Raw genomic sequence first — 25,430 nt, forward strand, 5'->3', positions numbered from 1 at the left:
TCCAATTCCTATTTAGATGAAATTCCTGAGAGTATATTTTTATAAGGATTACAGGATCAGGCCTAAGGATTAGCATTAGCTCAGTGAGAGCTGAACCTACATGTATAAAGCTGGGTGACATTTTTCCTATTGTCAGCCACAGTATGGAAATTTTGTCTTGAATTGCAATGTTGAACCACACTATGATCTTTTTCCAGTGTCTGAATAAAGTTTAAATTATATTTCTTCATTGTTAATGTAAAAAATGTGTTAATAATAGTTTAAAAGTCACAGATTACTCCTAGTAGTAAACATTCTAATATGCTTAAATATTTTGATGTTTCAAAATTGAATTCATGGACATAGTTTTACTATACTTGTTGCTAGAACAGTATTTACAGAATTTTTATAGAAGGCTCTTTCCCCAATAAATTTAATATTGAAAATACTACACTTTTATTTTCACAATATATGGAATATTCTGATAGCCTGCAATAAACCAGTTATTTAGAAATTTGAAAATCTTTTTATTTTACAGATATGGTTGCAGCATCATTTAAACATTTAAAATTTTTTCCTTGTGAATCATTAATGTTTTAAGGTATTTCTTTTACCTCCTAGAGAAACTATATCTGGGGATTAACAAGATTGTTCACTGGAATTCATGTGGAAGCATAACTGCAGTAGCTGAGAAATGATCATGTTTCCTTTTAGTTCTCAGCAAGAGTAATTGAATGTTGAATATCTTACTAAACGCTGGACTGTGACAGTGTGTTAACACTCCGACTATCTCCTAACAGCAGGGCAATTATTTGCTGAGTGGGATTTTTATAAATCCCCTGGCAGTAGTATGTCCTGATAATTATGATGAAGTGCACTGGTCAGTGTTGATTCAGCAATCCCATCTCTAGCAAATATTTCATTCACAGCTCTCCTTCATGCTTTTACTTTTATGGCTTTTAAAGATCTCTTGCCTCTCCTCTCAGCTTGCTTAGGTTTTCTACAAATTACAATGGAGCAAAAAAGGATTTTCAAGTTAAGTCCCTATTTTGTTGAAGTCCTTTCCTTCTCATTTAACTCCTTCTTAAGAGACCAGAATGAGAAAGTAGGACTTTATTTAGGTTCTTACTGTGACAATTACTTGCAAAATCTTCCTCCTACAAAGCTGTTTTTTTCAAGATTAAATGACTGTTAGAAAAACCTATTTATAATAATGATGTATGTTGATTATTTCAGAAATTCAGAGTCGATATAGAGAAGTAATTAAAACAGATCATACCTTTATTATAGTTTAGCTAAATTAGAATAAAAAATATCGTAAATATATGAGGATACACTTTCTATTGAATTTATGTTTATCTTTCATCTTCAACTCAATTTCATTGATTTTTGATTTTGCATGTGCGTAATTATTTGCAGTGCAGTAGCTACACTGTATCTATTAGGGAATATTTTGTTTGGAATTTTATATGTAGACTTTGCAGCATTTAAAACTGTTCATGTTTTATTATACTGCTTGGGATCGACGATCTTTTCTACCTGCACCTTTTTCTTTCCGTTCTTGCTTTCTTCTTTCTATTTCTTTTGCTGCTCACTTCCTTCACAGTTTAACTTTCAAGAGGCAAGCTCCTTAATAATGTATTATATTCTAGGAAAAAAAACCAGTTACATTTCTACATATAGAAATTATAAACAGGAAAAGACAAAAATGGATGTTCTACAGCATAGACTAAATATAGGCTTACAGGTGGAAGCAATGCAGAATATATGAAAAAAAAAGAAACAAGCAAACAAACAAAAACCAAACCAAACCAAACCAAACAAAAACCCAAAACACCAACCAAACAGGAAACAAATTTTTTCTTTGCTCATGTTTATTAAGTGAATATTTATTTTCTTATGATTTTTGTCTTTTTATGCCACCATTAATTATAAAGATAAGAAAATGATTGGGAGGAAACTAAAGGATAGAGAATGATAGAGTGTTAGAAATGCAAAATGATTCAAAATATTAATGTAATGCTAAGGATGACTGGGTAACAAATGGTACATTTGCCAGTATGCTTGACCTGACACAATTAATATTCCAGGTCATGCTTGGGTTTCCGTGATGGAAGGTCTGAGGCAGAGAATTCTAGGGGAAAAATATATCTATTGCATAACTCATTTCTTTCTCTCTCTCTCTTTTTTTTTTTTTTTTATTTTCCCTTACAAATCAGAACCATAGCCTTAAAATATATATATATATATATATATATATATATATAAAAATCTGTTCTTTCACACCTCATTTGCCATATTCACCACTGGGCCACCATTCACCAGAAAGGCCTGATGCAAGGAGGTCAGTAAGAAGCTATTAGCAGAGTTCCCTCCTGAGATTTCTTTGGTATTATTGAGGTGGAAGTTAGCATGACAGTACTGCAAATAACTCAGTTGTAGGTTTTTTTAACAGCACAGATTTCCCCATAGTGTTTGTCACTTTAGAAAATTGTTCCTGGAAATAAAGTCCCAGAAAGCTGGCGTTGACAGAGGACCTTTATGGCTGTGAAGAACACTGGTACATAAAATGTGTCATTCTCCCTGTAGACAAAAGATACTTTTTGTAACTTACAATATTTTGGAGAGTAACACATTTTCTTATGGACTGAAGGTGGGGAAAATATTGGAATCAAAGTATGATGTAGTATTTCAAACAAATACCCTTCTGCCACTGAAAAAGCAATATCAACTACAATGGTTTTGTAGTTGAGAGCATATTGTATTAAAGTAAGGAAAAGATGAAGTAATGCTTTTAACACATTGCACTGGTCTCAAAAAGATATGCAAATTCTTTAAATACCAAAGACTTTGATCCTTCCGATTCTTAGATTTCTGCAGGCTGCCAGCTCCTTGCAGAGTGTAGAGGGAACAGGGCATCCATCAGTGCATTGCACTTGTGCAAGAAAATAAGACTGATTTGCAGAGATATTTAAAAGTGAATGGAATAAATTTTGCCAGAGATTGGTCTGAAGTTGAAAGTAGAATCAAACTCATCCCCTTTTCCCTCCTACCAAACTTTGTCAATTTTAAGTCTAGGCCTAAAACCTTACCACAAACCTTGGGGAATTTTGAATAAATTAGCCTTAATTTTATCTAGATACTAAGTCTGCTGATTGCTCTGCTATCTGTCTGTTTGAATACTTAAACACATATAATTAAAATATATAGTAATTAACAAGGATTGCTTGAAAAATTATTATTTAAAAATGCAGTTCATAATCAATTTTGACCCAGATCTTAAAGAGTTTCAAGTGTAGAAGAAGTAACAACTTTTAAAGTTTCCAACTGGCCTCACTAAAGCTCCAAATCCATTTTAAAAGCTGGTACACTAACTGTATGTCTAACCTGACAACGTGTCAAAAAAGAACAACAAAAGTAGTTCTTTCTTAGGACACTTTTTTGACAACAATAATTCTAAAGACACTGAATCAAAGGATTCCCACATTTATTATGGGCTGGTTTGGTGTCATTAAAAGTCCTAAAATCCAATCCTATTTGTGCACCTTGGAGTATTTGGCAGCATCTCACAGTGTTCGAACTTTTTATAAACTATATTTTTTTCTACTGCCAAACATTGAAACAAATAAATGTCAAGTAGAATATACTTGGTATCTCAGTAGAGATTGTAAAATGAAGTTTCAGAAAGCCATTACACTCATTGAGCCATTTACATTTGCTTTAAGTATGACTAATAGAAGAAATGCCAGACAAAAGCAGAGCCCAGACAGCACAACATTTTAAAGTTATTCTTGCCTGTAACTCTTCAGAGGAAATGTCTAAATTATTTAAGATGATGTAACACCTCCTACCCAGCAACCTCACCCTAAGAGGAAACAAAAAACCCAAACCTGTGCTTTGTAGATTGATTTTTTTGTTGTTGTTGTTAATATTTCCTACTTAATTTGCTCTTCAGTTTTTTTATTTATATTCTTTTTTAAAGAAAAGGTTGAAAAAGGGGTATAAATTTTGGGCAGATGCAGACCTGATCAGGATATGCTGCTGATCCACAAATCCATGCCTGCCACCTTCAGAGAGTTGTCATTATGTGACAGTGGTTTATTCTAGATCATCCTGATTCCTTACGGTGCACATAAAGATGTTTTCCTTCTGAAAAACATTTACATGTTCAGTGACATTGTAGTTTTCTATAAAATACGTGTGTGTTTCTCCTACTAGCTGGGGACACATGGCATGGCTAGAATACAGTCACCACATTAGGCAGGATACAACAGCTGAAGATAGGTGGCATCGGAATGGGTGGAAAAAGATAAAGTAAAAATACAAGGAGTGGCTCAGTGAAATGGAGAAATGGTAGTCACAGGCAATTGCTTTTCTATTTTGCTGTCATCTACAGAATGAAGACAAAAATTCAGTGATCGGACTACGGGCAGAGCTAATGGCTATGGTAGGACTAATGGGTGAAGAGCCAGCATGACCATGTGATGGAGTTGCTTTGTATATCTCCAACATGGAATCTAATTTGTATGGAAGACCTTAACCATATTTGAGAGAACTTGTGTAACAAGTATATAACGTAAATGTACTAGTCAATGTGGAACAGTGCAGTAAAGCCTGAGACAACATATGGAACTTATGTTTTTGTAGTGCTTACAGGTCACTGAGTATTTGCAAACAAAAAGGTACTGGGCTGAAAAGAAAACTGCAATAGGACAATGTATGAAATACTACAAAAATAATAACAGCATTAGGAGGATCTGTAACTTTATGAGATGTTTATGTAAGAGCCAAACTTGTAGAACCAAATGTTCAAGAAGCAGCTAGATTTCACAGTCCATACATACCTACAATTTCACATTCACTCCAGCAATTCTGCTTACCGACTATTTGAAGCGTGGTTCCCTGCCATTTTACTTTGGCATCCTGAGGAGCTGAAGCACCAAACATGGGTTGTTTGGCATACATATGTTTCTACCATTTATCTCTATTCATGTCCTCTTTCCCATTATGCATTTAGACATGTAGTGGAATAGTTCACAGGGTTTGCACTAAGAGGGGAACGAACAACAGAGAGCCAGAATAAATTGTAATTAGGGCCAGATCACTTACAGAGTTGAAGAATATAGCCAATAAAATTTTGAATAACCCAACAGTATTTTGAATAAGCTACCATCTCTGAATATTTTTGACCATAAAGCACTAAGTTTTATATGGGCCTTGGTTAACTGTTTTAACACAAGAAATTAGAACTCCCCAGTAGCATATATTAATGAAAAATGCTAAGAACTAACTGGGGAGTGTACAATCCTCTTAGCCCCAAGAGATTAATACTTTATGAGGAGGCTGATGCTCTACTTAGTTTTCTCATGAGTCCTCAGTAGTGTTCCAGAGAAGAAATGCAAGATTTTAAACATTTATTCTTTTCCGTAACTTTCCCTGGATCACAAAGCTAATTTCTTTTCCTATTTTTATTCAATACTTCTTAGCAATTAAAATTATGATAAAAGCAAAAGACAATATATTTTAAAAAAGCAAATCTACTTTAAAAGTCTTAAGAATACTCTAAGTATACTGTTACAGAAAATGTAATTATCCTTAAAGCAACTCAGTATCTTTAAATTGATTTTTGCCAAGTGTATTTTAAGCATATATCGTCTGTTTCATAGGAGATTTAGTGGCTTTGTGCAATATGGTATAGGAATTCTCATGTTTAACAGTTCATAATTAATTCAGTATACTAACATATGTCTATTTGAGAATTGTTTATATGCAACTGATAAAAGCCCTACAGTTGTAGGAATGATTTGGGAACTGTCTGTCACATAATTTTGACTTGCCAAATATTCACAGATTGTTAATGATGTAGATTACTAGTTCAGAATTTGCAATGTATGCTTTATATTAGTAACTGTTATATTAGAACACACTAGCGATGTAATTAGTGATGTATCCTCATAAAATGAAATATCAAATTCAGTGAAGAGTGAATCTGTCAGTTTAATTCACAATTCCAAATTTTTATTGTAAATTTTTGTTTTTCACAAGTTTTATACTATTAAAAATAAATACATTTGAATAGTTAAAGGAATTCAATGTGAACATTTCGTTGGAAAGAAGCAATTATTGTTTTTTGTTATTCCATAAATTTTTTTTGTATTTCCCCTTAACTAATCATGCATTTTTACTTTTTAAAATGCTACAGTTGCCACTGTCTTAGTTCACATTGTGGGTCAACTTGCAGGGAGTTTAAAGGGACAAGAGTTCTATTTCTTTGCATAAGCATTTATTTTACTCTTGGAGTGTGTGTTTGGAAATAATAGGTAATTTTGTATGGTGTATATGAATTTAGATTGGAATTTTAATGAAACTTTAAATTTCAAAACAACCATAATAGTTTGCCTTTAAAAGTAGATGCAAATTTGTATACTTTTTATTATTTTTTAAGGGAAGACAGGCATGTTGCACTGACTACTGCTGTGAAAGGTAGAAGATTGAATGTGACTGAAAGAAAATATGGATTTGAGATACAGGAGGTTTTTCTTCCATAAAATGAAAGTTACACACATCTGAAGGGCTGAAATCCAGATTATACATTGCATTATCCTGTTTAAACCCTTTTATAACTGTAATGCAATGTCTTGACATACATTCAAACTGTAGATCTATCGCATATCAGTATTAAATGAAACTTTGTGTAAAACTGTTTTTTAATTGGTTTTATTTCTAGAATGAACACAATAATGTGTTTTAAGTTAGTTGAAGTCAAAGATAACCCCATCTTCTGCTCAGATTGCAGGCATATACAATTCACCATTCAGAAAATCCCCAGATCCAATGGAACTGCTGCTACGGAAGTCAAAGCCATTGAGCCACAAACGGCAGCAAATGAAGAGTCCCTTCACCTCAGAGCTCTATGACTGGCCAACCTGTAGAAGGCCTCCGACTTTTTCCACAGCAGAGCCTCTGCCACCTATTGGCAGAAAGAAACCTCAGGTAATATTTTTCAGCGACTCTGAGGCAGCTTTTGTTCCTATCTTTTATCACAGATTATCACAGAATATCTGGAGTTGGTAAGGGATCCATAAGGATCATCTACTCCAAAACTCCCAGTTGTGGATTTAGGTTTAATATGTAGATCTAGTGCCTGCATTCAGGATAGAAAGTCCTTGAAACAGATTTGGCTTAAAGGAAAAGAGATCTTGGTGGTACACAAAAGCAGGGAAATATGATTCTTTAGACTTTACTTTTGTCCTTTGGGAGAAAAAATGTTATTTCTGACATTTCAAAGGGAAGACTTAATGTAATCGAATATCAATATTATGAGTCAATAGAGGTATAGTTCTTAATTTCCTATTTTGAATCAATAAAAATAAGATAAAGGTAATCAGACAAATTACTGAATTGTGGAAACTTTTTCCTCTTTTGTTTTCTACATGAAGGCCAAGTGACATCCTCTCAGTACAGAGTAGTTCCTTCTCTTTTGTGTCCACTAGCTGTGTGTCACCTTTAATTACAAAAGTTTCTACATTTAGTTCTACAGCACAACCAAGCTGCCCAGCTCTCATTCTTAACTGTCATGATCTCAGTTTTAATTTCAGTTGATGTCAACATCTGTTGCAGTTAGCTTTTTTTCCTCTTCTGTAAGGTAATGGAGATCTCTGAAAAAATGCATCAGAGTCAAAGTCCCACAAGATGATAAAACAAGTTTTGCCACCTTATTACCAAAACCAGCTGAGAATATGCCCAATATACACAGCAGATAGACTTTTGAGGCCTTTGTGTTCCTCACTTGATGAAAATACAATGACATGTAGCTTTTGCCAGTAAACGTCTGATCCGATTGCTTTTGGGGTAGAAGTATTCTGTCTTTCCTTCTATTCTGAAGAATTTTTCAGTTTGCCCATTCTACTGAACCTTCTACTTAGCTCACACATACACTTTCAGTGCCAGTTTGACTTTGATTTACCACAATGTCTTCAAAATGTCTTAGATTTTTTTTGATACTCTGTCCTGTATTGTCTATTCCGTATTTTATTTAGAAAAACAATGCTTCTAAAAGAGTTCTTCTCAGTAACTTTCACTGATTTAGCAGCAGAAATGTAACAATAATGAACGATAAGAAATGTATATTATATCTTTATTGGTATTTTACACCTCGAGCTCAACACATTTATTTTTACTATATTATTAAAACCCTTGGTAGAAGTGATCCGTACACAGTCTTAAGTCTGAACAATTGCTGGGTTCAAATGATGTGTATGCATGCCATCTGCCACAAATAATAATATTAATAATAAAAACCTGTGGTTTATTAATTGCATCCACATTGTTCTTCAGTGGGGACAGCCATGGACGTACTGGCTAACCCACACAGAAGAGGCTATTTTGTCCCCTTTATGTCATGACTGACTTGTCCATGGCAGGATGAGTCTGAATTGGTGGTGGGACATGAAGGCAGAGACAATTGAGTTAGATCACAAGAAGGAGATGCAAGCCTGCCAGAATGCCTCTGGAGGAGATGAGCCACACAGAGATCCATGGCTTAAAACAGTAAGGATCAGCTTCAGGGCTGTTCTCCACCTCTGTCCTTCCCTCCTTATGTTCTCCTCACCTTGACTGCTTGAACTTCCTCATCGAGTGAACTTGTTGACTCCTACCAGAATCAAGACAAAGCCTGAGACAATAAACAGTTTGAGTGATCAGGGAGTTTGGAGTTGAGATAAATATGACATTATAGCTTTACCATCTGGGACCAAAGCGGCTATGACAGTCCTTCAGTGGGATGTGACTGAACGCACTGTCTCTCAGGGTAGAGGGGCAGATTTTGCCCAGTGGACATGGTACAGAAATCATGATTTTTAAACAAAGAGAGAACTCAGAGGTTTTCTGTTGTTAAGCTGCTCTTACAGAACTGTTTTACTGGATACTGGAGTATTTTATAGACCTTTCTAAGTTCAGATGCACACACAGCAGCCGTGCACAGATAGCCTTTTAGAACAAACCAGAAGAGTTCTGTTTATTTTCTGCACCTCAAAGAGGGAATTTACTATATAATACTTTAATCCTTTCAGCACCCTGGGATGTAGACTGTGGGGTAAATTTTCAAAGCACAGCACGTGGATTTAGCTGCGTGACTCTTATTGATGTTAATGGGAGTCACACGGCTAAATCCCTGCACAACACTTTGACAATTTAGGGTTGTGCGTCTAAGAAAAGGACACTGGTTTGAGCCGATGAAACAGCTGGAAATGAAAACCCATCAGAAACCATCATCCTGAAAGTTGTCTGGTGTGACAATAAGGAATTTAATTACTAGATATACTTGAGTCCCTGTTCTCTGTGGTAACACTTTTTGGCACCAATCTTCTTTTTCTAATATCTATCTGGCCCACTGTGAGTCACTTATTACTTCACTGTTCTTTCAGGTATCTAAAATTTGTATTGCTCGCCAAGTCGGATATTTTATATGAGAATGTCGATTATAAATGTTTAAAAGAACAAAAATTAACTGTCTACTGGCTTTCTTTTAGGGAAGTGGGTATTTAGTATTTTATAGGTAAGCTCTGTGTGTGTCAGATAGTGTATTTAAAAGAAAGGTTTTTACTGATGCTTATACATCAGTTAAATTTATCATTTTTATTACTGAGTTAACTAGAATTACAGTTTGATGGAAACACAGTTAATGCTAAAATTAGTCATCTGTTCATTAAAAAGCATTAATAACAGAAGCACATTGCCATTTTAGGGGGTTTTGCATGCTGTTAGTTGTTCTGCAGTGGGGGCAGTGAAGTACATATGATTTCATGTACATAATAATTTTTATAATAAGTTTCTGATTTTATGGTAAAGTAGTAAGAATGTCTATCTGCTAACCTTTACTTTGCAGCTCAATCAGTACTGAGAAGATTTATGCTACTCAGTACAAATTCCAAACAGAAAACAGAGAGATGCCTGAGTTGCTTTCAGGGTGAAAATTGTTGGTTGACTCCCTCTCTGCCTTTCCTTAGCCTGATCTCATGAGGAAATTTCTGTTTTGAGGCAGGACACCTGAAATGGTTGCAGGCACTTCCAGTTTCTAAACATTTGTAAGCACCATTTTACCACAGATTCCACAAATCTAAAGTTCATCTTGTAAAATGCAGAAAGGTAAATGGATTTTTTAAAGGTCTTGTCATCTTAGATATATTCCTTAGGTGCCTATTGCTAAGTAAGTTTCTTCAAATACATGATCCAGAGAAAAGGAAAAATCTGTGGGAAAAGTTTAGAATTATCTTAATATACTAACATATATATCCCACTTTTGTTAGTGATCACACCACCTGCTTTGAGAGATCTTTATTTAGTTACATTCTTTCTCCCCTCCTTCCACTACTAGTTGAACTTTTAATTTCATTTGAACTATGGATTGAGAACGAGTTAGAAGATTTTAGACATTAGAGAAGGCAAAAAATCCCTGCTTGCATATCTGACTTGGTCCTTACCCTGGTGAGTCAATATTTTACAATGAAGAAGAAATACAATATCCTGAAAGACTATTTTCTAAAAGCAAACATATTTATCTTCATATTATTTGACAATAGTGTATTTCTTTCTTCTTTGCTCCTTACATAAACTTCATGTAAATATCTTGCAATACAGACTATTCATTTTTTATTGTCATTTTTCAACTTTTTTATAACTTGATCATGAGATGATGTTTTCCTAGAACACTGGGTTTTGGTTTTAATGACCTATTCTTGCGTTGATTATTCTTTCACAGGCAATGATGCTTTTCATTCTGTTTTTAAAGACTTATTGTGGTCATATTAAATGAATATATTATTTTATGCAAACTTAGAAAGTAGAAGCAAGAAAATATCTGCAAGATGTGTAAATACTATGTTCACTTGCTTGCTAGGACCTTTAAAGAAATCTCCACACCATGATGCTGTGCCTTTAAAAAGTAAAGTTCCTGTAAAAATCCATTAACTACTTTCAAATATAGCAATCCTCCTGTCCAGCTGTGAAAAGTACTAGATGATACTTATTTGCCATTTGTGTTATTTACGGTCCATGACTTTTATGGTAACTGGTTCCTATTATTGGTTTCTATTAATGTAAAACATAAGTGAACATAAATGAGGCGTGAATCATTTCTTTTTATTAGCCTCACAGTCTTCACTCAGTGCTTGCGGTAACTCCAGCTGTGACTTGTTAGTGATAACCTATTTAAAGAAGGATATCTTTAAGAATAAAGGCTGTTATTACGGTTCTTTGTTCATAGTTTCAGGAGGTTTCACTAGTTCATTGCAGGATCAACAAAGATGAAAATAGAATAAAAAATAATTAACAACACTTCTAAATCCAAAGTTGCCACTAATCTGTCCTGAGCATAATACTGCACTCATTATACTCCAGGTAAGTTCTTACTGGTTAGTACTAAAAACAAGACGTAAGATTTGTCACTTTGACTACACAGAAAAGGACTTCCTGCTGCTATTTATCTGTGTTGTTAAAAGGTAGATGCTGGTATGATCAATTATTTAAAATATACTCTGGAAAAAAAAAAAAAAATATATATATATATATATGTGCATATAGAGTGAGGCTTGTAAAAGATTTATGAGCTTTTTTTTTAAGAATTGTGCAATTAATGTGGAATTAGACTTTTCAAAAATGGACTATACACCTATGTTATTGAAGTCATTAGTTAGAATTGCGTTAAAAGAATTATATCTTAAGTCATGCATTAAGTTCCCTTCCAGGTAGCTTTAAAGTTAAATTGAAAAGAGTGTGTTCTTTAAGGTAAAACATTATTTATCCCAGGAAAATGAAAAGACTAAAGCTTACTGCTTAAGCAGAATCTAGATACAGTTAATACTTATCAGATTTTATTTAAGCAATATTTTTTTTCTAAGGAAAAACTAACTTTTCCTAATCAGTTTTAACAATATATTGTTTTAAATAATAAATATTTGTTACTAGCTAAATAAATCTGGAGTGCACATTTCTCATCATCTCTTTGGAGCTTTATAGCATGTTATCAACCTTTGTGTTGTCTGTAACTCTCTATCCAAATGAACTGCTTTAATTATTTTGGAAGAAAAGTCGTGCTACACTTCCCAGACATTTTGTGTCCTCTTTCAATGCAGATGTGTCATGAATAAAAGAAGCAAAGAAAAGAACTGTAACCCCACAATAAAACACATTATCCTATACCTTTCAGGGGCCTTTCCGCGATACTGCTGAAGTATTGCGGCAGCGCTACAAGCCTTTGGAACCAACCTTGCGAGTGGCAGCATCAATCAATTCACCACTAGAGAAGGCCAGAGAGGAAATGAAAATGGAGGAATGGCGAAACCATGTACATGACAATGAGTAAGTTCTTTGTTTTTTTTCTTATATTGTTATGGGAATGTTTTCTTTATTCCGTTGCTTTCAGAAACCTTTCATGCCTGACAAAACAAAATGTCAAACCTGACAGCTTACGAGCAAACATTCTATGTACACACTTCTAAATTCTGTGTCCTTAGATTATAAATGGTTCAGGGCAGAGACCCTATCTTGTAATTGTGTGACATGTGCCATCCATATCCATGAATCTATAGAAGAACTTGTAATAATATGTGATGCAACAGATGTGTTTAATGGGAAACGAGAAAACAAATGCAAATTCTGTTTTGCCACATGTACCTTGCCAAGGAAAAAAATACTGTTTCAGTCTTAGTATTCAGGGATTTTACAGACTATGGGAGGAAAAAATGGTTTTGCATGCCAATGAGACTTGCTTTCTCTCCCAGTAGACCACCAAAGCTCACTTGGAAGGGAAAGGAGCATATGTTGCACATGTTAGAACATGATGCAAAAACTGTAATCATCTTTGAGGCAGTTTCCTAAGCCATAGCATCTGTAATAGTGTCAGACAGGCCAGTTCTTTTCCCTTCTATCCCAAATACAGACAGAATCCACCCCAACAGATTTAAGGCTATTGCCAAATATTTCCAATTATTTTCTTGTCATTATAATACTCTTTTGTCCAATGATATTAAAAGACTGTTAGGTCACCCCCTCTGGCTTTGTAGTTAACTAGAAAAAAAAAGATGTTTTGTCAACTTTTCCCTTGAATTCACTGTTCTTGGCAATCCTCCGGCACTTTAATACCAGAATTCAGGACAGAAAGGAATCGCTCTTCCTCATGAGCAGCCTGTGATCCACTGATTCACTGGAACATGATGTTTTGCCATCTTTGATCTGTGTCAGCTTCTGGACTGTGACTAAGAATACCAGAATCGATTGCATTTAGATGATCTGGCTTTTATGTTTTTATTGTTGGATTATTTTCCTCACATTTTCCCTGATTTAACAGTGACTTTAAATGGAAATTCTAGTCAAAACCAGTCTTGAAAGTAAAAAAATATATTAGTTTGGCTACTTTTCCACTTGCAGGCAATGTTAGTTTTTATATTTGGTGACAAAAAATGAGATATAGTGCTCTGTATTCCTTTCATGCCAAAAACATCACTGAGGTAAGTTAGAAGTAAAAATGTATTTCAGTTTTACATTCTTCTCTGTATTTTTTAATTTATTGGAGTGAGAGGGAAGCAACTTAACTTTCACATCTCAGCTTAAATCTGGGCCTTTTTAAACATCTTTGTTTCTAGCTTCTGCCACTGAAATTAAAAACCAAAACAAACCACAAACAAATACACAAACAAAAACCCAAACCAAACAGCCAAAACTCCACTAGGTAATAATTAATGTTCTACCTCACATTTAAAATGTTCTTTTCAGTGAATAAGTTTTGATGGATACATTCCACGTGAAAACAGATGATATCCTGCATTTACAGGCATGGCTATATTGCCCAGTCTTTGTTTGATGAGGTTTTTCCAGACTTTACTGTGTCAACATTTTTATGAAGATCAGATCTTGTAATGCATATTTCACTGACTCTTCAATGATCGAATTGTGAAGCTTTGGTCATGAAAAGTTTAAATTTGGAGTCTCCAACTTTGACAGATATTAATTGATCGGGGGTCTTTATTTACTTTATGGGTAAGGAAGTATTTAGTGCCATACTTAACACACAGAAGAAATGTCCTAACACCAATGATTCTCAGCTTTATGCACGTTAAATGCATAGTGTATTATACATTTTCAGGCTGCGATCATTCCGTTTATTCTTCATATTCAACCAACTGTGCAAGGGTCACATCTGTAACCTTGAAAAGGTGATGGCAGAGTTGCAGGTCATTGTCAGGACTAACGCTCACCAATAATGCTGCAGCTGCGGTGTGGAATGCCGGTCTCCAGGGAGGAGTCAGCAAAGGGTTACTCTGGTTCTACAGTAGTCTTTTCTCAGCAGTGTCTATTACGAATTGACAAATTTCCATCTCTTTCTATGTAATTGTGTACTTTGGGACTGTATTTCTTCCTGGTAGTGCTTCCTGTGCTGATTATTCTTTTATTTTAGAAAAATACGGAGAGAATGAACAGCAGAAGTATATGGTATTTGTCAAAAAAGCTGGTGTTTGCGTAAAATGACAAACTGAATCCTTGATGTGTGTATTTCCAGAGTGAGTATTGTGTGATATCTCCTAAAAAAAATGTCGGTATACCTGCAGTTTCCAACAATATTCATAATTCTCACTCACCTCTGATTATCAGGGTTCTTAAAAATGTTAATGTGTTTTCTCTAAGTGTTTCAAGCTCTAAGAAAGTCTTGGCTTCTGATTAAAACACAGAAATAATTGAAAAAGTTGTCAGAGAGTTTGAGGCAGGCGGAAGCAGTACAAATGAGAGAGAATGTTGTGCTTACTTACAGCAACGGCTGTAATTTCCTATTTTGTAATGATGGAGCAACTGGATAATCTAGCCTAATAAGAACGATTCCTTTTTCTCATGTAATTGAAGCTGTTACTGCCGTATTGTGCTATTTTTCATACAAATGAAGTGATTTGCCCCTCAGCTTGGATAGGAATGACAATTGAACTCCTTTGGGATGGCCACTTAATAAACTAGTGTCTAGTTTGAGACACTGACTGCTGGATCCAACAGATTTAGATCACTAAGCATGAAAAGTTCTTTACTCAGTTGCATGCAGCTGCATGCTGGCCTAATTTTCCATAGAACAAAAATGTAAATTATTTTCATTAACTTAGCTGAAATCTGTCTCGCGTGATATGCCTTGTGCTTCAAAGTATACTCTTAAACATCTTTATAAAGTCAACATACATCAGAATGAGTTGTGATTCGTTGATAGAATAGGGTTAAAGCAGCAATAGTGTAAGGCTGAGGTTTCCTGATTTATTGTAGTCTTCTGGTGTGACAACAGGCAAGGCATCTGAGTTTCTGGCTGCGTCCGTGCTGCAAACTATACTGGAGATCTGCTAGTCCTGAGCACACTGGTTCAACTCATGTGCAGCAGCGTGCAATGTTTGCACACCCTGCCTCTCATGTGCTGTGCGGACATTGCAGCACCAAGCTCCTCATGGGCTTGTTTCTCAACAAGATAATGGTTTCCTTTAGAACCAGCTCAGGTGCTTCCATGCTGCACAGCATGGTGATGAAAGGTACACTTACAGAGAAGTTAATGGTCTAAATAAGCTCTGTACTTGGGGAGCACCAGTGTTTTGAGTGGCAATAAAATTTAAAAGCAAGTCACTTTGATAAGAGTTAAGATTTAAAAAAATCTTTATTTCTACATTTATAAGATATTTTACTGTATTTCTGACTTAGCTGTAGTGAAAACAGCTGCTACATTTTATGTCAGACAAATGCAACATATCTGAAAACTTTTTTCAAATTATAGTTAGTTTTTCACATGCTTTGCAACTTCAGTAATTTGCATATTTTCTGGACTGTTATTGTGTTATGATAAACAGGGATTATCATATATTTTCAGATAATGTTTTCTTAACAATTCAACTTCTATTTGTAACTCTTCCATTTATTTTAATTACTACCACAGTGTGCAACATTTATTAATCAGCAGAGTCTTTTTAAGTTAAAATACTAAATTAGCTAACCCCATTAACACAGAATACTCCAAACAAGCAGTAATAGGAGAGGTAGTTACTGTGCAAATCGTATTATACATGCGGGTGCTCTAGGGCACAGTTAAGCATGATTACCCTCTTTTGATCCAGTATTCCTCTGCTTCTTCCAGCTAATTTCCACTGGAAATTTACAAAGTAGCGCCTTCATTTTTCCATCTTAATTTTTCTAATGAAGTTCTGCTACTTTATAACACTGGGGATACAGATAATAAGTCTGTGTATAATTAAGAAGTTCCGGAATTTGCTGCAGAAGAAATCTCTTTTCCTACAAGAACTAGAGTATGTTTTCGTTACCACTTCATATTACCTCTGACAGGGGTTAAATGAAAACAGTCAGAGAATTCTTAGATTTACTGATGTTAGGATAAAAGTGATTGATAGTTTATTGAAAAAGTATACATTTAGATTATTACTGTAGAAAATATTTGTAATAATGCACCCAAAATAACTTTCTTATACCAAAAAATATTTCCATAAAGGTAATCTGACTAGATATATTAAGTAAAACAATCTGTTTTTGTAAATAACAATTTGATTTTAGTATACACTCATTATGAACTAAATAATGGCTGCTTGTTGCAGTCGTTTTGCTGTAGAAAACCACTATGCTTCTTCCTTTGTTCCTGGAGTGAAAAGAGAGGCACTGTTAGATTTGATGAAAAAATTACTTCAGCTATAACCCAAATTTGAAAGCTTAACATTAATTTCCTGTTTCATTTAAAGGAAAAAAAAAAAGAAAAAAGATTCACATCTTCCCAATAGAGAAGCAGAGTTTCTTTGGAGCTAATTGTTCATTGTCTTCTTCAAAGGAGATAAAATAGTTTTATTTGAATTAAATGAAGGCAACAAGGAATTGAATAGCTATTGCATAGAACCACGTCAGATAAAAATCTAACACCACTATCACACACCTAGAGTTAAGATTTTGGTTGTATTTCTACTACTAAATTACAAAAATGTACAGTGCATGCAAATATTATGAAAGTTTGACAAACCACGGAAGCAGAATATTCCTCTTAGTTCTCTGGTTTTAGTATCTCTTATTGTGCCCTGTTAGTGCAGTGTGTCTGGCATCAGATCTACTGACAGTTCTTTCTCAGAAGCCTGGGTCAAGATTGAAGCATTTTTGGTACCAGGGTTATGTTCTTGCACTGCTGGACTGCTGGGATTTTGCCTCTTGGGCAGGTCCAGAGAATGTACTGAAGGACCACTCTGTTGTTGGTTTTTTTTTGCTGCCTTTAAGTTAAAGAAAAAGTGAATTCCTCTGAACTGTGTCCTGTTGGTGGGTACCACATAGCACTGAGATGCTGCTGCCCAGCAGTAAATGGTGGACCTGACAAATCCTCTACCCATTCGTGCTGTTGCTCTCTCCTCTCACATTGCCATAGACACCAGAGCCCAGTACCAACTGTTGCTGCCATCATCTCAATCAATCCAACTGAAAAGCCTTCGGTGTCTCAAAGGCCTCTTCCATCTCCTGTTGCAATAGTGAGAGATATTACAATAAAAGAGACAGAATGAAGGGAAGAACTGGTAAGTGAGGAATGCACAAAGAAAGATCATGAGGGGATAAAAATGTGGCAAAAAAGAAGGTTTAGAAAGATGAAATTAATCCAGCAAGGAGATACAAGATAGGATGAGTGAAGGGAGAGAGAAAGCAATTTTTATCTTCATTAACAACAAAAATCTAGGCTATCTTTTGAAATTTAAATACACACCACCAGCGGCTGTCAGGTCCATAACTGGCTACTAAGTTGAGACTTCTAGGTCTTTTTACACTAATTAGGTTCAACATAATGTGGTCCTGGCAACAGTGCAGCTGGCCTTCATTACCAGTGACATGGCCAGCTTTGGTCCTCCTCCTCCCTCAGGCTGTGTATGTGTAGTACTGCTACTTGTGGAACTTGAGATGGTTTCCCATTTCTTCTTCCAACTCTTTCCTCCTTGTCTTGAATGTGTTCTTTGGCACATCTCTCATTCAAGGATTTGTCATGGGTGAAACAAAATAATTTTTCATTTTTTAATTTATTTCTTTAAGGAAGTTCACCTCCCATGAGATCACCAACATGGGAAAGGCTTAGCTTATACTGACTCTGTTTTATGGCAGAATATAACATCAATCTCTTCTCACAATTCAGTTCTTCTTTGATCCTGCTACTTCTGTCTCTGTCATATTTAATGAAAACCTTTAAGAATTTCTGAATCTACATTTAAATCACAAGAAAAATCTGAATCCCAGATGTAGGAATCCTCTGAGTGAGCTTTTAGTGGAAAAAAACTATTGAGGTCTAAACTTATGCAGTTGATAATGATGGCATACCATTGTCTGGCTTTAATTTTCTTCTCCTTCCATCACTCCTTCTGTCACATTCAGAGCACATACTGCCATTAATTTGGGGAAAAGCTGTGTCAGGTGTATATATAGAGCTGCAGAACACAATGCCATGACTAAAGTGTTTTGCAGTGCTATTGCTTTTTACTATTATTATTGGTTGTGGGGGTATAATGACTTTTGTATGACTCCCATTAATTTGGTTACCCTACTTAACAGAAAAAATGTTTTAATGTTCTTTTTAATTACTTATTCACATAGAGTAATAAAAATTACTGTTTTAAATGGACATTGAATTTGCAAGCATATGATCCTTTCTTGTAGTTAGATCATTATTGCTATAAGGATCTGCCCACCTGCTCTGACAGCAGAACTGGAGACAGAAGAAGAAGAAAAAAGTTTATACTTTAGACTACTTTATATAATTATACCCTATCTTTAGTGTTCATTCATTTCAGTCTTAATATTTTCATATTGTTCAATGTTCTTCGTTAAAAATTCATAATTGATTTTTTTTTAATGATTTTTATTTTTTTTTAATTTTTCACTCAGCCAAAGACATACATTCCAGGCTGCATGGCACATACTCCAGTTGATGATCTTAGAGGAGATATGCAGCAGAATGTAGAAGATCACATTTATGCTAAACTACATGTAGAACATACTTTTAGTTGTGTCTTAGGTGTTACAATATATGTATTTTTTTTGTTTGGAATCATGGTAGAACATAGATTACTTCTTTGCCAAAAAGGCAAAGATTAGCTGATACACAGTAAAATCAAAACCTCTGTGTAGGAAATTTTATTGAGGAAACCGTAGTAATTTACCTTATCTTCTACTTTCCTCAAGATTTTTTTGCCATTTTGTGTGTAAATTTTACAGACATAGTATTCATATTTAATTATGAATGCTATGGCTCAACTAAATTCTGTGCATATATGGGCAAATCCCTAAACTGCTAGCGTTGTCTTCTCAGCTATCCAGTCCCCTGAGAAAGCCAATTTTCTTTCATGTCTGAACAAAAGAAAAATGTACTATTAAAATGCAATTCAGAAGTGATAAAAACTGCAAGTGGAGCAGCCGGCTCACAGCACCTTCAATGTATTCTCTGGGACACTGGGGCCACATTAATTTTTGTGTGTGTGTGATGTCCATCCCACGTGCAAATTAGCATTACAAGTACCATAATCTGTCTTATGTGAGAGTACCCATTCCCATGAGTATACACATGCTCCTATAGCTTTGTATAATTTAAAAGTCTGCTAACTCAGTATTTTTATTTCGCTAACTTTACATAACATTTGTGGTACTTGATAAAATAAATTGAGATAGCTGGCCAGATTCTAAAATAGTTTATTTTTATGAAGTGGACAGACAGGGATTTTTGTTGCTGTGTTTTTTGTTTTGTTTTTGTTTGTTTGTTTTTACGTTTGTTTGCTTTTTAAAAAATAAACAATACTCAAACAGTTGCTGATGGATCAATTAGTCCAAACAAATAATTTTCTGAGTCTGTATCAACTGAGATACAAAGAAAGGTATTTTAATCCCCATCTTTATCAGAAACTTGTTTGGCTATATGACTCTTACAGGGACTCTGGATCCTGAAAAGCTTTCAACTAGGAAAAGATTTTAATTAATTTTACCTGTTGTCATGGCAGTTAAAATGATGTTTTAAACTTCTGATGCACATATTTCTAATTGTATTGTATAATAATTTTTCCTATATTTGTAGAATAAAGAATGCATGTTATTTTTTTTCAGAATACCAGCACCAATAAGCTTAATTCACAAGATCTTACTTTTTATAAAAATGTGCCTGCTTGCTTGCAAACTGAAATAGGTGGAACTAAGACATCTTTGTAGGCTCTCATGCAGATCCTTTAAGATAAGGTGTCTTTCAGCTTCCTACATACAGTTTGCTGTGGATCCTACCCAGAAAACCTGTTGCTGCCCAGGACAGTTAGGACATCCTGATCCATCTGATGGAATGATCATGTTGAGGTTATGTGTTGGGGTCCTACATGGCTTGTAAAGTGGATGTAAGTTATCCAGCAATGAGCTCCACACCTGTGAATGGTGTGTGCTTCCCACCGAGCGCTGGCACAGGCTGCTCTGCCTGCTAAGATGTGAGATGTCAACATGAAGATTCCAGCAAATTGAACCCCAGTCATTCTCTCTTCACATCACACCAGCTGGTAGTGCAGATACAGCCAAAGTAATAGTCTAATAATGCGAGTGAACTGGGTTATATCTTTGTACAGAAAGTCTTCATTTAATCCTGGTGAAACTCTATATCTCATTGCTCCAAGTTTAATTTAAAAGCAGCTATAGGATAAATTGCAGTAATCCTCTCAAAATACTGAGAAGGAACGTTAAGAAAGCACTGGAAAAAAGGAGGAACTCATGTCCATGTCACCTCCTGTAGTGCTGGTATCTATGATTTACATCAATCCTGTAGCATCTAGAGTAAAGAATAACTGATTTTTAAATGTTTTTGAATTTCAGATTTCTACCATTTTCTTCATATCATAAAAATGAGAAGTATGACCCATCAATTTGTAGGTCAGGCAAATATGGCCAAGAAACTTATGGAATTAAACACTTCCGAGAAGTACAGCCTAAGAAGTGGATAGCAGGCAAGGTAAGTCACTGTAAAAATTAAAGCATAGTTTACTATTCTATTACTAATGAAATAGTTATTTTATTAGAACTAAGTGAAGTTGGGCCTGATCCAGAGATCATAAAATCCAATGGGAATCTTTCTAGCATGTTATAAAATCACATAGAGCCAATTTGATGAGATGCCAGGCTTCTTTGGCCCTCTTTCTGGTAAGTTCAATTTGAGGAAATTCAACATGTCTCCAACTTATGATTTTTAAAAGCCCGATTAAGTACAGCTTTGGTTATATAAGTTTTGCAAAATTTTGTTCTATGTGTATTGCCTTTTCTGCTTTAGGAGAGGTTGCGTATTTTTTCTTCCACATTAAGCTAAACCTTCAGAAAATTATGGCAAGACCTTGTCAAAAATAACAAAATATTTTACTGCTTACATTCTTTGGAAAATTCTAAAAAGTAGTGAAGAGGCACTTCTTTTATTTTAAGAAAGTCTCATTAAACTGCCTGCTTTCTCAGGAGCATCTAATATATTTCTGGTTTTGTAGTGCTACAAGAGGTAATTTTACACAGAACATGTTCAAACATGAGTTTGTGTAATGTTTGCATTACTTCTATTTGTATTAGGTATCATAATCACATTAAAATTTCCCAGTACAAGAAGGATAATGGACTTGGTAAAGAGTGCAGCACAGAGCCACAAAGATAGCTAGAGGATGGAGCAGCTTTTTATGAGGAGTGGCTGAGAGTGCTGGAACTCCTCAGCCTGGAGAAGAGAAGGCTCAATGGAGATCTTATCCATGTGTATGAGCACCTGATAGGAAGAAATGAAGAAGAGAGAGACAGGGTCCTCTCACACTGTGAGGGTGACAGAGCACTTGCATAGGTTGCCCAAATAGGTTGTGAAGTCTCCATGCTTGGAGACATTCAAAACCCAACTGGACACAGTCCTGGGCAACCTGCTCTAGGTGAGTAGGGGGATTTGACTAGATGATTTCAAGAGGTCTCTTCCAACCTAAATAATTCTTGGATTTTGTAAGATATGATTACTTATTTTCCTGAAAGTTACTTCATCTTTGTAAATATATAACAAGTTTGGAGGAATCTTAGTTTGAGAAGAAATATTTCTTAAAATAATTGTTTCTTAAAACTTTAAGCTTTAAAATTAGTTCAGAGTAGAATTTTGCTTTTCTAGCATACATTGATTAAATCTCATTCTAAATAAAGGCACAAAGATCAACATTAAACAAAAAGACCTGAGTTTGTCTTTCAAATGCAGTGAGTGGAAGATGTGACTGACTGAAGTTCCACAGTATAAATACAGTATATAAAAGATATCTGAAAGTCTTATTGGTGATCTTGTCCTGTAAACTTTTTTTTTTGGTCCTTAGCAGTTCTTTTTCAGGCTCAGATGATGATATCACACATATATAATATATAAATTACAGGTTCAGCTGAAACAACTAAAGTCACTTGTGATCTTGGACAGATTTCAACCTAAATCTCTGGAGGTGAACAGCTGTATACATTAACCCAACATGACATATAGGCTTCCAACCCCAATTCTAAATCAATATGAAGCTTCAATTAGGAGCGCTTACCCAAACAGAGAGATAAGAGGAGAAAAGAGCTATTTATGACCTACTTACTGCTTTAATGGGTCATTATTATAAGAAAAACAAAAAAAATTTAAACAACCACCACCAACAACAAAAACAACAAAAAACAGAAAACCAACCAAATCGCCTCCCCCTCCTCATTATATTTTCGTGGCAAAGGTCCTATAGGCAGGTGTGAGGTCATACTTTCGTAGCTGTTAAAGCAGAAAGAACTCTCTGTCCCTTTCATATTTCTAAGCTGTATTAAAGCTTCGTATATATCAGTGGTTTGAACAAAATTATCCTGTTGTAATGAATCTTGAGGCTAAAGGACATGTATAAAAATATTACAGAAAAAATCAGATTTTTTGCTTAACCCTTTGCCTACTAAACACAACCCTCCTTTGAGTTTCCTATATTTTTGTGGATGCAACTTTTATTACCACCTGAATAGCTGATAACCATGCCGTGATTTATGTTCAGCTTTTGGCAGTATTAGACCAGAGAAATATCTCCTATCATTGCTGCTAAGACAAACTACTGTGTAAGTTCTTCCAAGGAGTCAGTTCAGTGGTCAGTGGATCAGTGACCCCTCAGAGCTGCTGAGGTATTACTTGATATTAACTGGTAACAGCTAGCTTTTTTTCAAACTACATATTTAAGTTTCCCTGTATATGTACATGAGCATGTCCCACTTTTATTTTCCTGAGGTTTTCATGTGTTTATAAGCATGCAGTTTAATTCGAGTCACAAAAAGATTAGTATGCAAATTATATAATTACTTCAGAAGCAAAATAAAAAACAATGAAAATATTGCCTTGTTGTATTTCTTCTGGAAAATGAAAGTGTATTAGAATAGATTTCCTCTAAACATAATAATTACCATATCTATGTGAGGAAAAGTTAATAGTTCTTCTTTTCATCTGGCTACAATCTGAACATGTTTATCTCATTCTGTTTACATTTTGAAGAAGTTTCTGAGTTAAGGGAAAATCTGTTGTATTCTAATTCTTCTCTAAAAATAAACAAGAAATGGAAATACTATACCTCTAGTGAAACTGAATCTAGTGTAAACCACTATAAAAAATAAATACTCTTGCATATTTTAAATTTAATATCCTATGTCTAAATACCTTGGAATGCCTTTGATAGAATTTATGTGAGAATTATCAATACAAAAAAATTACCAGTCACTATGAATTTAATCTACAATGATAGGTTCCAATGTAGCCGGACAGTCAAGGGATCAAATAGACTAACTATAATCTTTCAGCTGTCAAAACATTCACATATGTTCATATTTACTGAGGCAGAAATGATAGCTTACAGCCTTTAATCGGTATTGGAATTAGTTTGCATATGCATTTTAGAAAACTGACTTTAATGACAGCATTTAATGTTTTCTTATTTGCAAAATTCAGGAAGTGACATTTTAAGATACTCCTTCCTGATAGATTCTTTCCTCTGATGCCTTATTACAGGTGAATTACAGTACGACTGCATAACTGTTTCATTATTTGCACAGGCATTTTGGCCCTAAACAGAATTTTATTATCTACAAAGCATAAAAATACCCAGTACTGCAAAGAATTAATTTAGAGAACCTAAGCATATTGCACAGAACATAAAGTTGACCTTTACCGTCTACAGCTTTTGGAATGGAGTGGGATGTGGAACACATCATAGATTTAATGTGGCACAACGCTGTCTGCAGAAACTTGGGTGGGACTGTGACTGCCTGCCCATTGCACCCGATGATTGAATCTGCTGTCACCAGCATCCTGATAATAATGAACATTCAGCTTAACGACCGTGATTATGATTATCATAATTGATGTGCAAGAGCAGTGTGTGGGGATCATTACAGCTGAACTGTACAGCAGAGAAACATGCCTTAGTTATGGATAATTTTACTTTTATGCATTGATTGGGATAAAATATGCCTTTCAAGTTCAACAGGCCAGCTTAATATAATTTTAGGAAGATTTCTACATGTATGAATTGGTGACTATGAGCTTCCTGCAAAACAGTCATTCTAGCTGCATGTTTGGAATTTTTTAATTCCATTAATAATGGGAAATAATTAAATAATTAGATGTTGTTGAGTGGAAATCACTTATGGAATACTGCCAGAATTAATCAAATATCAAGTTCAAATATTTCTGATTGTCATGGCCTTGCCTAGGCTAGGAAGAATAGCCCTTGTAAATCACCACTAACATGATTCTGGTTTTGGTGGAGCAGGAGAAACTGGGTTGTAGTCTACACTACTGGCATTTTTGCATTTTATTAGAGTAGGCGATAGTTGTTCCTTAAATAAATTTTATCACTTCTATCTTTGTCACCAGAGGCAGAGAATTAGAGGTTCACATTCTGCCAATGTAGATAAAGGCACAATCAACAGCTCAGTCCCTTTTATTGGACAGTGGTTGCCCTCAACTGAGATTATATGAAGTGCTTATTTAGATTGTGACATACTATATAACAGATAAAAACCGGTATGTGTATGTATTTTAAGCCAGAGTTTATATAAAAAATATTACAACAGAAGTATAATGCAAAGTAGAGAGTTTCACTAATATACACTGGGTGTAAATTTGGATCTTTTCTATGGTAAAAATTCTTGATCTTGGATTTGCTTTCTACCATAAAGAATATTGTAAGGATCAAATCTCCGTGAACGTTTCAACTGCATAATTCCTCTCACATGACTTTACATTTGGACTTTTTATAGTGAAAAATAGAACAACCTATGTGTCCAGGGAATTTATGCTGTTTTATATAGTCTGATGCCTCTGAAAGTTCAGTCGCCTCTGTGGTTTTCATTGTTGCTCACATTATGGCTCACATTACCAGGTAGGGCCCTGATTT

General features: G+C 34.9%; 1 protein-coding gene across 1 annotated transcript in view; it reads left to right on the forward strand.

Annotated features, from left to right (window-relative positions):
* Nucleotides 1-25,430, forward strand: part of SPATA17 (spermatogenesis associated 17) — a gene marked incomplete at its 5' end in the record, with an annotated part of 93,513 nt that overhangs the window by 49,341 nt on the left and 18,742 nt on the right. The window contains 3 exon segments of the mRNA XM_080341632.1: nucleotides 6,769-6,972; nucleotides 12,185-12,336; nucleotides 20,854-20,989. Of these exon segments, the coding sequence (XP_080197758.1) occupies nucleotides 6,769-6,972; nucleotides 12,185-12,336; nucleotides 20,854-20,989 (492 nt within the window).

The sequence above is a fragment of the Nesoenas mayeri genome (genome assembly GCF_963082525.1).
Source record: "Nesoenas mayeri genome assembly, chromosome: 3".
NCBI classification, from domain to species: Eukaryota; Metazoa; Chordata; class Aves; order Columbiformes; family Columbidae; genus Nesoenas; species Nesoenas mayeri.